Below are 11937 nucleotides of genomic sequence, written 5' to 3'. Positions count from 1 at the left end.
CAGCTCATTGGTTAACAGTAATGTCAATCAGACGACAAAAGGATTCAAAACGACCGTCAATCAGAGGGAAGGGCGGGAGTCAGTGAGCACAATGGAGAAACGCGACTGTCAATCACGTTGAAATGTGCCAGGCGGGCATTGAGAATGGTCAATCCTGCCGGAAGGGCGGAGACCGTGCTGCCATACGGCCAATCAGCGGCTGCAAAGCGGGTAGGCGGTGACTATTGAGGCTCACAGTCTGATGGGTGAGAAAGGACAAACATTAGGCGGGGCGGGACGCTGAATGGCTGAAGCCGACGTCGGTCAGGGGCGCTGACGGCCGATTGGCCCGGAGACACGTCCGTCGGCGAAGGAGGTGGGGCGTCGTGCAGCGGTTGAACCCACCCACTAAGCCCCCGGCGACTCCGCGCCTCAGTCTGCGCCCGGCCGGCGGCGGGCGCGGACGTCGGGAGGTGGGGATACGCCGCGCCGCGCTGCCGTTGTCGGGCCCATGGCAGCGCTCCGCAAGGAATCCCGCCGCCTCCGCCGGCAGCAGCAGGACCCGGCCCCGGGAGGTAAACGAACCCCCCAGACCAAAGAGTCCGTGTCCAGGAGGGAGGGGGTTTCCGGGGGAAGGTTCTGGAAGGAGGAAGCGGAAAGGAATCCCCTCCCCCAACAGCCTGAGGCCTAGAGAGAGTGTGGGAGAGAGGGAGAGAGAGAGAGTGTGGGAGAGAGAGGGAGAGGGAGAGAGAGAGAGTGTGGGAGAGAGAGAGAGTGTGGGAGAGAGAGAGAGTGTGGGAGAGAGAGGGAGAGGGAGAGAGAGAGTGTGTGGGAGAGAGAGGGAGAGGGAGAGAGAGAGTGTGTGGGAGAGAGAGGGAGAGGGAGAGAGAGAGTGTGTGGGAGAGAGAGGGAGAGAGAGAGAGAGTGTGTGGGAGAGAGAGGGAGAGAGAGAGAGAGTGTGTGGGAGAGAGAGAGAGAGTGTGTGGGAGAGAGAGGGAGAGAGAGAGAGAGTGTGTGGGAGAGAGAGGGAGAGAGAGAGAGAGTGTGTGTGTGGGAGAGAGAGGGAGAGAGAGAGAGTGTGTGTGTGGGAGAGAGAGGGAGAGTGAGAGAGTGTGTGTGTGGGAGAGAGAGGGAGAGTGAGAGAGAGAGTGTGTGTGGGAGAGAGAGGGAGAGTGAGAGAGTGTGTGTGGGAGAGAGAGGGAGAGTGAGAGAGTGTGTGTGGGAGAGAGAGGGAGAGTGAGAGAGTGTGTGTGGGAGAGAGAGGGAGAGTGAGAGAGTGTGTGTGGGAGAGAGAGGGAGAGAGAGAGAGTGTGTGTGGGAGAGAGAGGGAGAGTGAGAGAGTGTGTGTGGGAGAGAGAGGGAGAGTGTGTGGGAGAGAGAGGGAGAGTGTGTGGGAGAGAGAGGGAGAGAGAGAGAGAGTGTGTGGGAGAGAGAGGGAGAGAGAGAGAGAGTGTGTGGGAGAGAGAGGGAGAGAGAGAGAGAGTGTGTGGGAGAGAGAGGGAGAGAGAGAGAGTGTGTGTGGGAGAGAGAGGGAGAGAGAGAGAGAGTGTGTGGGAGAGAGAGGGAGAGAGAGAGAGTGTGTGTGTGGGAGAGAGAGGGAGAGTGAGAGAGAGTGTGTGTGGGAGAGAGAGGGAGAGTGAGAGAGTGTGTGTGGGAGAGAGAGGGAGAGTGAGAGAGTGTGTGTGGGAGAGAGAGGGAGAGTGAGAGAGTGTGTGTGGGAGAGAGAGGGAGAGTGAGAGAGTGTGTGTGGGAGAGAGAGGGAGAGAGAGAGAGTGTGTGTGGGAGAGAGAGGGAGAGTGAGAGAGTGTGTGTGGGAGAGAGAGGGAGAGAGAGGGAGAGTGTGTGGGAGAGAGAGGGAGAGTGTGTGGGAGAGAGAGGGAGAGTGTGTGGGAGAGAGAGGGAGAGAGAGAGAGTGTGTGTGTGGGAGAGAGAGGGAGAGAGAGAGAGTGTGTGTGTGGGAGAGAGAGGGAGAGAGAGAGAGTGTGTGTGTGGGAGAGAGAGGGAGAGAGAGAGAGTGTGTGTGGGAGAGAGAGAGAGAGTGTGTGTGGGAGAGAGAGAGAGAGTGTGTGTGGGAGAGAGAGAGAGAGTGTGTGTGGGAGAGAGAGAGAGAGTGTGTGTGGAGAGAGAGAGAGTGTGTGTGTGGGAGAGAGAGGGAGAGAGAGAGAGTGTGTGTGGGAGAGAGAGAGGGAGAGAGAGAGAGTGTGTGTGGGAGAGAGAGAGAGAGTGTGTGTGGGAGAGAGAGAGAGAGTGTGTGTGGGAGAGAGAGAGAGAGTGTGGGAGAGAGAGAGAGAGTGTGGGAGAGAGAGAGAGTGTGTGGGGGAGGAGAGTGAGTGTGTGTGGGGGAGGGAGAGAGAGTGTGTGTGGGGGAGAGAGAGAGAGTGTGTGTGGGGGAGAGAGAGAGAGTGTGTGTGGGGGAGAGAGAGAGAGTGTGTGTGGGGGAGAGAGAGAGAGTGTGTGTGGGGGAGAGAGAGAGAGTGTGTGTGGGGGAGAGAGAGAGTGTGTGTGTGGGGGAGAGAGAGAGTGTGTGTGTGGGGGAGAGAGAGAGTGTGTGTGTGGGGGAGAGAGAGAGTGTGTGTGGGGGGGAGAGAGAGTGTGTGTGTGGGGTGAGAGAGAGAGTGTGTGTGGGTGAGAGAGAGTGAGAGAGTGGTGTGTGTGGGAGAGAGAGGGAGTGTGTGTGTGGGAGAGAGAGAGAGTGTGTGTGGGAGAGGAGAGAGAGTGTGTGTGTGGGAGAGAGAGTGAGGAGTGTGTGTGGGGAGGAGTGAGAGTGTGGGGAGAGAGAGAGTGTGTGTGGGGAGAGTGTGTGTGGGAGTGGTGTGTGTGGGAGAGGTGTGTGTGGGAGAGAGTGTGTGTGGGAGAGAGTGTGTGTGGGAGTGAGTGTGTGTGGGGAGAGTGTGTGTGGGGAGAGTGTGTGTGGGAGAGAGTGTGTGTGGGAGGAGTGTGTGTGGGGGAGAGTGTGTGTGGGAGGGAGTGTGTGTGGGAGAGAGTGTGTGTGGGAGAGAGTGTGTGTGGGAGAGAGTGTGTGTGGGAGAGAGTGTGTGTGGGAGAGAGTGTGTGTGGGAGAGAGTGTGTGTGGGAGAGAGTGTGTGTGGGAGAGAGTGTGTGTGGGAGAGGTGTGTGGGGAGAGGTGTGTGTGGGAGAGAGTGTGTGTGGGAGAGAGTGTGTGTGGGAGAGAGTGTGTGTGGGGAGAGAGTGTGTGTGGGAGAGAGTGTGTGTGGGAGAGAGTGTGTGTGGGAGAGAGTGTGTGTGGGAGAGAGTGTGTGTGGGAGAGGTGTGTGTGGGAGAGAGTGTGTGTGGGAGAGAGTGTGTGTGGGAGAGAGTGTGTGTGGGGGAGAGGTGTGTGTGGGGAGAGGTGTGTGTGGGAGAGAGTGTGTGTGGGAGAGAGTGTGTGTGGGAGAGAGTGTGTGTGGGGGGTGTGTGTGGGGGGTGTGTGGGGAGAGAGTGTGTGGGGGAGAGAGTGTGTGTGGGAGAGAGTGTGTGTGGGGAGAGAGTGTGTGTGGGAGAGAGTGTGTGTGGGAGAGAGTGTGTGGGAGAGGGTGTGTGTGGGAGAGAGTGTGTGTGGGAGAGAGTGTGTGTGTGGGAGAGTGTGGGAGAGAGGTGAGTGTGTGTGGGAGAGAGAGTGAGTGTGTGTGGGGGGTGAGTGTGTGTGGTGTGGGGGAGTGTGAGAGAGTGTGTGTGGGAGAGAGAGAGTGTGTGTGTGGGTGAGAGAGGGGGGTGAGAGAGAGTGTGTGTGGGAGAGAGAGAGAGTGTGTGTGGGGAGAGAGTGTGTGGGGTGAGAGTGTGTGGGGAGAGAGTGTGTGGAGAGGGAGAGTGGGAGAGGGAGAGTGGGAGAGGGAGAGTGGTGAGAGGGTGTGTGTGGGGAGAGGGGTGTGTGTGGGGAGGGTGTGTGTGGAGAGGGTGTGTGTGGGGGGAGTGTGTGTGGGGGAGTGTGTGTGTGGGGGAGTGTGTGTGTGGGGGGAGTGTGTGTGTGGGGGAGTGTGTGTGTGGGGGAGTGTGTGTGGGGGGGAGTGTGTGTGGGGGGGAGTGTGTGTGGGGGGGGAGTGTGTGTGGGGGTGTGTGTGTGTGGGGGGGTGTGTGTGTGTGGTGGGGGGTGTGTGTGTGTGTGGGGGTGGTGTGTGTGTGGGGGGGTGTGTGTGTGTGTGGGTGTGTGTGTGTGGGGGTGGTGTGTGTGTGGGGGGTGTGTGTGTGTGTGAGGAGTGTGTGGGGGAGTGTGAGAGAGTGTGTGTGGGGGGAGAGAGTGAGTGTGTGTGTGGGGGGGAGAGGGAGAGAGGTGTGTGTGGGGAGAGTGAGAGAGAGTGTGTGTGGGAGAGTGAGTGAGAGTGGTGGGTGGGAGAGTGAGAGAGTGTGTGTGGGAGAGTGAGAGAGTGTGTGGGAGAGTGTGTGTGGGAGAGAGTGGGAGAGAGTGGGAGTGTGTGGGGAGAGAGTGGGAGTGTGTGGGGGAGAGGAGAGAGAGTGTGTGTGGGGGGAGAGAGAGAGTGTGTGGTGGGGGTGAGGAGAGAGAGAGTGTGTGGGGAGAGAGTGTGTGGGAGGGTGTGTGGGAGAGAGTGTGTGGGGAGAGGGAGAGTGGGAGAGGGGGAGAGTGGGAGAGGGTGTGTGTGGGAGAGGGTGTGTGTGGGAGAGGGGGTGTGTGTGGGAGAGGGGTGTGTGTGGGGTGAGGGGTGTGTGTGGGGGGGAGTGTGTGTGTGGGGGGTGTGGGTGGGGGGAGTGTGTGTGTGGGGGGAGTGTGTGTGTGGGGGGAGTGTGTGTGTGGGGGAGTGTGTGTGTGGGGGAGTGGTGGTGTGTGGGGGGAGTGTGTGTGTGGGGGAGTGTGTGTGTGGGGGAGTGTGTGTGTGGGGGGAGTGTGTGTGTGGGGGAGTGTGTGTGTGGGGGAGTGTGTGTGTGGGGGAGTGTGTGTGTGGGGGTGTGTGTGTGTGGGGGGGTGTGTGTGTGGGTGGGTGTGTGTGTGTGGGGTGTGTGTGTGTGGGGGTGTGTGTGTGTGGGGGTGTGTGTGTGTGGGGTGGTGTGTGTGGTGTGTGTGTGTGTGTGTGTGGGTGTGTGTGTGTGTGTGGGGTGTGTGTGTGTGTGTGGGGGTGTGTGTGTGTGTGGGGGTGTGTGTGTGTGGGGGTGTGTGTGGTGTGGGGGTGTGTGTGTGTGGGGGGTGTGTGTGTGTGGGGGGTGTGTGTGTGTGGGGGGTGTGTGTGTGTGGGGGTGGGTGTGTGTGTGTGGGGGTGTGTGTGTGTGTGTGGGGTGTGTGTGTGTGAGAGAGTGAGGTGTGTGGGGAGAGAGAGTGAGAGGTGTGGGGGGGAGAGAGAGAGAGTGTGTGTGGGGGGAGAGTGGAGAGAGTGTGTGTGGGAGAGTGTGTGTGGGGGGAGTGTGTGTGGGGGAGTGTGTGTGTGGGGAGTGTGGGTGTGGGAGAGTGGTGGGGTGTGTGGGGAGAGAGTGGGTGTGTGTGGGGAGGTGTGGAGTGTGGGGGAGAGTGGGAGTGTGTGGGGAGTGGAGTGGGTGTGTGTGGGAGAGGTGGGGGGTGTGTGTGGGAGAGAGTGGGAGTGTGTGGGAGAGAGTGGGGTGTGTGGGAGAGTGGGGTGTGTGGGGAGAGTGTGTGTGGGAGAGTGTGTGTGGGTGAGTGTGTGTGGGGAGAGAGTGGGAGTGTGTGGGAGTGGTGGGAGTGTGTGGGAGAGAGTGGGGTGTGTGGGGAGAGGGGAGTGTGTGGGAGAGTGGGAGTGTGTGGGAGAGAGTGGGAGTGTGTGGGAGAGAGTGGGAGTGTGTGGGAGAGAGTGGGAGTGTGTGGGAGAGAGTGGGAGTGTGTGGGAGTGAGTGGGAGTGTGTGGGTGAGAGTGGGAGTGTGTGGGAGAGAGTGGGAGTGTGTGGGAGAGGTGGGAGTGTGTGGGAGGGTGGGAGTGTGTGGGAGAGAGTGGGAGTGTGTGGGAGAGAGTGGGAGTGTGTGGGAGAGAGTGGGAGTGTGTGGGAGAGAGTGGGAGTGTGTGGGAGAGAGTGGGAGTGTGTGGGGAGAGTGGGGAGTGTGTGGGAGAGAGTGGGAGTGTGTGGGAGAGAGTGGGAGTGTGTGGGAGAGAGTGGGAGTGTGTGGGAGAGAGTGGGATGTGTGTGGGTGAGAGTGGGAGTGTGTGGGAGAGAGTGGGAGTGTGTGGGAGAGAGTGGGAGTGTGTGGGAGAGAGTGGGAGTGTGTGGGAGAGAGTGGGAGTGTGTGGGAGTGTGTGGGAGTGAGTGGGAGTGTGTGGGAGAGAGTGGGAGTGTGTGGGTGAGAGTGGGAGTGTGTGGGAGAGGTGGGAGTGTGTGGGAGAGGTGGGGTGTGTGGGAGAGAGTGGGAGTGTGTGGGAGAGAGTGGGAGTGTGTGGGAGAGAGTGGGAGTGTGTGGGAGAGAGTGGGAGTGTGTGGGAGAGAGTGGGAGTGTGTGGGAGAGAGTGGGAGTGTGTGGGAGAGAGTGGGAGTGTGTGGGAGGAGAGTGGGAGTGTGTGGGAGAGAGTGGGAGTGTGTGGGAGGAGTGGGAGTGTGTGGGAGAGAGTGGGAGTGTGTGGGAGAGAGTGGGAGTGTGTGGGAGAGAGTGGGAGTGTGTGGGAGAGAGTGGGAGTGTGTGGGAGAGAGTGGGAGTGTGTGGGAGAGAGTGGGAGTGTGTGGGGAGAGAGTGGGAGTGTGTGGGAGAGAGTGGGAGTGTGTGGGAGAGAGTGGGAGTGTGTGGGAGAGAGTGGGAGTGTGTGGGAGAGAGTGGAGTGTGTGGGGAGTGGGAGTGTGTGGAGAGAGTGGGAGTGTGTGGGAGAGAGTGGGAGTGTGTGGGAGAGAGTGGGGTGTGTGGGGAGAGTGGGAGTGTGTGGGGGAGAGTGGAGTGTGTGGGAGGAGTGGGTGTGTGTGGGGAGAGAGGGGGAGTGTGTGTGTGGGAGAGAGTGGGAGTGTGTGGGAGAGAGTGGGAGTGTGTGGGAGAGAGTGGGAGTGTGTGGGAGAGAGTGGGAGTGTGTGTGGGGAGGGAGAGTGGGTGTGTGTGGGGAGAGAGAGAGTGTGTGTGTGTGGGAGAGAGAGAGAGTGTGTGTGGGGGAGAGAGAGAGAGTGTGTGTGGGGGAGAGAGAGAGAGTGTGTGTGGGGGAGAGAGAGAGAGAGTGTGTGTGGGGGAGAGAGAGAGAGTGTGTGTGTGGAGAGAGAGAGAGTGTGTGTGGGGGAGAGAGAGAGAGTGTGTTGTGGGGGGAGAGAGAGAGAGTGTGTGTGGGGGAGAGAGAGAGAGTGTGTGTGGGGGAGAGAGAGAGAGTGTGTGTGGGGGGAGAGAGAGAGAGTGTGTGTGGGGGAGAGAGAGAGAGTGTGTGTGGGGGAGGAGGAGAGAGAGTGTGTGTGGGGGGAGAGAGAGAGAGTGTGTGTGGGGGGAGAGAGAGAGAGTGTGTGTGGGGGGAGAGAGGAGAGTGTGTGTGGGGGAGAGAGAGAGAGTGTGTGTGGGGGGAGAGAGAGAGAGTGTGTGTGGGGGAGAGAGAGAGGTGTGTGTGGGGGAGAGAGAGAGAGTGTGTGTGGGGGAGAGAGAGAGAGTGTGTGTGGGGGAGAGAGAGAGAGTGTGTGTGGGGGAGAGAGAGAGAGTGTGTGTGGGGGAGTGAGAGTGAGTGTGTGTGGGGGAGGAGAGAGAGAGTGTGTGTGGGGGAGAGAGTGAGAGTGTGTGTGGGGGAGAGAGAGAGAGTGTGTGTGGGGGTGTGAGAGGGGGAGTGTGTGTGGGGGGAGTGTGTGTGGGGGAGTGTGTGTGGGGGAGTGTGTGTGGGGGAGTGTGTGTGGGGGAGTGTGTGTGGGGAGTGTGTGTGGGGAGGAGTGTGTGGGTGAGAGGGAGTGTGGGAGGGAGAGGGAGTGCGTGTGGGGAGAGAGGGAGGGAGAGAGGAGTGCGTGTGGGGGAGAGAGGGAGAGAGAGGGAGTGCGTGTGGGGGAGAGAGGGAGAGAGAGGGAGTGCGTGTGGGGGAGAGAGGGAGAGAGAGGGAGTGCGTGTGGGGAGAGAGGGAGAGAGAGGGAGTGCGTGTGGGGGAGAGAGGGAGAGAGAGAGAGTGCGTGTGGGGGAGAGAGGAGAGAGAGAGAGTGCGTGTGGGGGAGAGAGGGAGAGAGAGAGAGTGCGTGTGGGGGAGAGAGGGAGAGAGAGAGAGTGCGTGTGGGGGAGAGAGGGAGAGAGAGAGAGTGCGTGTGGGGGAGAGAGGGAGAGAGAGAGAGTGCGTGTGGGGGAGAGAGGGAGAGAGAGAGAGTGCGTGTGGGGGAGAGAGGGAGAGAGAGAGAGTGCGTGTGGGGGAGAGAGGGAGAGAGAGAGAGTGCGTGTGGGGGAGAGAGGGAGAGAGAGAGAGTGCGTGTGGGGGAGAGAGGGAGAGAGAGAGAGTGCGTGTGGGGAGAGAGGGAGAGAGAGAGAGTGCGTGTGGGGGAGAGAGGGAGAGAGAGAGAGTGCGTGTGGGGGAGAGAGGGAGAGAGAGAGAGTGCGTGTGGGGGAGAGAGGGAGAGAGAGAGAGTGCGTGTGGGGGAGAGAGGGAGAGAGAGAGAGTGCGTGTGGGGGAGAGAGGGAGAGAGAGAGAGTGCGTGTGGGGGAGAGAGGGAGAGAGAGAGAGTGCGTGTGGGGGAGAGAGGGAGAGAGAGAGAGTGCGTGTGGGGAGAGAGGGAGAGAGAGAGAGAGTGCGTGTGGGGAGAGAGGGAGAGAGAGAGAGTGCGTGTGGGGGAGAGAGGGAGAGAGAGAGAGTGCGTGTGGGGGAGAGAGGGAGAGAGAGAGAGTGCGTGTGGGGAGAGAGGGAGAGAGAGAGAGTGCGTGTGGGGAGAGAGAGGGAGAGAGAGAGAGAGTGCGTGTGTGGGAGAGAGAGGGAGAGAGAGAGAGTGCGTGTGTGGGAGAGAGAGGGAGAGAGAGAGAGAGTGCGTGTGTGGGAGAGAGAGGGAGAGAGAGAGTGAGTGTGTGGGGGAGAGAGAGGGGAGAGAGAGAGAGAGTGTGTGTGGGAGAGAGAGGGAGAGAGAGAGAGTGTGTGTGGGAGAGAGAGGGAGGAGAGAGAGAGAGAGAGTGTGTGTGGGAGAGAGAGGGAGAGAGAGAGTGTGTGTGGGGAGAGAGAGAGAGTGTGTGTGGGGAGAGAGAGAGAGAGAGAGAGAGAGAGTGTGTGTGGGAGAGAGAGGGAGAGAGAGAGAGAGTGTGTGTGTGGGAGAGAGAGGGAGAGAGAGAGAGAGAGTGTGTGTGGGAGAGAGAGGGAGAGAGAGAGAGTGTGTGTGGGAGAGAGAGGGAGGGAGAGAGAGAGAGTGTGTGTGGGAGAGAGAGGGAGGGAGAGAGAGAGAGAGAGTGTGTGTGGGAGAGAGAGGGGAGAGAGAGAGAGAGAGTGTGTGTGTGGGAGAGAGAGGGAGAGAGAGAGTGTGTGTGGGAGAGAGAGAGAGTGTGTGTGTGGGAGAGAGAGAGAGAGAGAGAGAGTGTGTGTGGGAGAGAGAGAGAGTGTGTGTGTGGGAGAGAGAGGGAGAGAGAGAGAGAGTGTGTGTGGGAGAGAGAGGGAGAGAGAGAGAGAGAGAGTGTGTGTGGAGAGAGAGGGAGAGAGAGAGAGTGTGTGTGGGAGAGAGAGGGAGGAGAGAGAGAGAGTGTGTGTGGGAGAGAGAGGGAGAGAGAGAGTGTGTGTGGGAGAGAGAGAGAGAGTGTGTGTGGGAGAGAGAGAGAGAGAGTGTGTGTGGGAGAGAGAGGGAGAGTGTGTGTGGGAGAGAGAGGGAGAGAGAGAGAGAGTGTGTGTGTGGGAGAGAGAGAGAGAGTGTGTGTGGGAGAGAGAGGGAGAGTGTGTGTGGGAGAGAGAGGGAGAGAGAGAGAGTGTGTGTGGAGAGAGAGAGAGGAGAGAGAGAGTGTGTGTGGAGAGAGAGAGGGAGAGAGAGAGTGTGTGTGGGAGAGAGAGGGAGAGAGAGAGAGTGTGTGTGTGGGAGAGAGAGGAGAGAGAGAGTGTGTGGGAGAGAGAGAGAGAGTGTGTGTGGGAGAGAGAGAGAGAGCTGTGTGTGGGAGAGAGAGGGAGAGAGAGAGAGTGTGTGTGTGGGAGAGAGAGGGAGAGAGAGAGAGTGTGTGTGTGGGAGAGAGAGGAGAGAGAGAGAGAGTGTGTGTGTGGAGAGAGAGGGAGAGAGAGAGAGTGTGTGTGGGAGAGAGAGGAGAGAGAGAGTGTGTGTGGGAGAGAGAGGGAGAGAGAGAGAGTGTGTGTGGGAGAGAGAGGGAGAGAGAGAGTGTGTGTGGGAGAGAGAGAGAGACTGTGTGGGAGAGAGAGAGTGAGGGAGAGGGAGAGAGTGTGAGAGTGTGTGTGGGAGAGAGAGAGAGAGTGTGTGTGGGAGGGAGAGAGAGTGTGTGTGGGAGAGAGAGAGAGTGTGGTGGGAGAGAGAGAGAGTGTGTGTGGGAGAGAGAGTGAGAGAGAGAGAGTGTGTGTGGGAGAGAGAGGGAGAGAGAGAGTGTGTGTGGGAGAGAGAGAGAGAGTGTGTGTGGGAGAGAGAGAGAGTGTGTGTGGGAGAGAGAGAGAGAGTGTGTGTGGGAGAGAGAGAGAGAGAGAGTGTGTGTGGGAGAGAGAGAGAGAGTGTGGGTGAGAGAGAGAGAGTGTGTGTGTGTGGGAGAGAGAGAGAGAGTGTGTGTGGGAGAGAGAGAGAGAGAGTGTGTGTGGGAGAGAGAGAGAGAGTGTGTGGAGAGAGAGAGAGAGAGAGAGAGAGAGAGTGTGTGTGGAGAGAGAGAGAGAGTGTGTGTGGGAGAGAGAGAGAGAGTGTGTGTGGGAGAGAGAGAGAGAGTGTGTGTGGGAGAGAGAGAGAGAGTGTGTGTGGGAGAGAGAGAGAGTGTGTGTGGGAGAGAGAGAGAGAGAGTGTGTGTGGGAGAGAGAGAGAGAGAGAGAGAGAGTGAGAGAGAGAGGTGTGTGTGGGAGTGAGAGGAGAGAGGGTGTGAGTGAGAGAGAGTGTGTGGGAGAGAGAGAGAGTGTGTGGGAGAGAGAGGGAGAGTGTGTGTGGGAGAGAGAGAGAGAGTGTGTGGGAGAGAGAGAGAGTGTGTGGGAGAGAGAGTGAGAGAGAGAGAGTGTGTGTGGGAGAGAGAGAGAGAGTGTGTGTGAGAGAGTGAGAGGGAGAGAGTGTGGGAGGGAGAGAGAGTGTGTGGAGGGAGAGAGAGTGTGGGAGGGAGAGAGAGTGTGTGAGGGAGAGAGAGTGTGGGAGGAGAGAGAGTGTGGGAGGGAGAGAGAGTGTGGAGAGAGAGAGTGTGAGGGAGGAGTGTGGGAGGGAGAGAGAGTGTGGGAGGGAGAGAGAGTGTGGGAGGGAGAGAGAGTGTGGGAGGGAGAGAGTGTGTGGGAGAGTGGGAGGAGAGAGTGTGGGTGGGAGAGAGAGTGTGGGTGGGAGAGAGAGTGTGGGTGGGAGAGAGAGTGTGGGTGGGAGAGAGAGTGTGGGTGGGAGAGAGAGTGTGGGTGGGAGAGAGAGTGTGGGTGGGAGAGAGTGTGGGTGGGAGAGAGAGTGTGGGTGGGAGAGAGAGTGTGGGTGGGAGAGAGAGTGTGGGTGGGGAGAGAGTGTGGGTGGGAGAGAGAGTGTGGTGGGAGAGAGAGTGTGGTGTGGGAGAGAGAGTGTGTGGGAGAGAGAGTGTGTGTGGGAGAGAGAGTGTGTGTGGGAGAGAGAGTGTGTGTGGGAGAGAGAGTGTGTGTGGGAGAGAGAGTGTGTGTGGAGAGAGAGAGTGTGTGTGGGAGAGAGAGTGTGTGTGGGAGAGAGAGTGTGTGTGGGAGAGAGAGTGAGGAGAGAGAGAGTGTGTGTGGGAGAGAGAGGGAGAGAGAGAGAGAGTGTGTGTGGAGAGAGAGGGAGAGAGAGAGAGTGTGTGTGTGGGTGAGAGAGGGAGAGAGAGAGAGTGTGTGTGGGTGAGAGAGGGAGAGAGAGAGAGTGGTGTGTGGGAGAGAGAGGGAGAGAGAGAGAGTGTGTGTGGGAGAGAGAGGGAGAGAGAGAGAGTGTGTGTGGGAGAGAGAGAGAGAGAGAGAGAGAGAGTGTGTGGGAGAGAGAGAGAGAGAGAGAGAGAGAGTGTGTGTGGGA

General features: G+C 59.2%; 1 protein-coding gene across 1 annotated transcript in view; it reads left to right on the top strand.

Annotated features, from left to right (window-relative positions):
* The first annotated feature begins 387 nt into the window (after positions 1-387).
* Positions 388-11937, top strand: part of LOC132207100 (zinc finger protein ZFP2-like) — a 15750-nt gene continuing 4200 nt past the window's right edge. Inside the window, exon 1 of the mRNA XM_059642269.1 lies at positions 388-554. Coding sequence (XP_059498252.1) covers positions 491-554 — 64 coding nt within the window. The 5' untranslated portion in view covers positions 388-490. The remainder of the gene's footprint in view (positions 555-11937) is intronic.

The sequence above is a fragment of the Stegostoma tigrinum genome, chromosome 44 (genome assembly GCF_030684315.1).
Source record: "Stegostoma tigrinum isolate sSteTig4 chromosome 44, sSteTig4.hap1, whole genome shotgun sequence".
Taxonomy (NCBI): domain Eukaryota; kingdom Metazoa; phylum Chordata; class Chondrichthyes; order Orectolobiformes; family Stegostomatidae; genus Stegostoma; species Stegostoma tigrinum.
The sequence above is the reverse complement of the archived record's forward strand: the minus strand, read 5'-3'. Positions and strand labels throughout refer to the sequence as shown.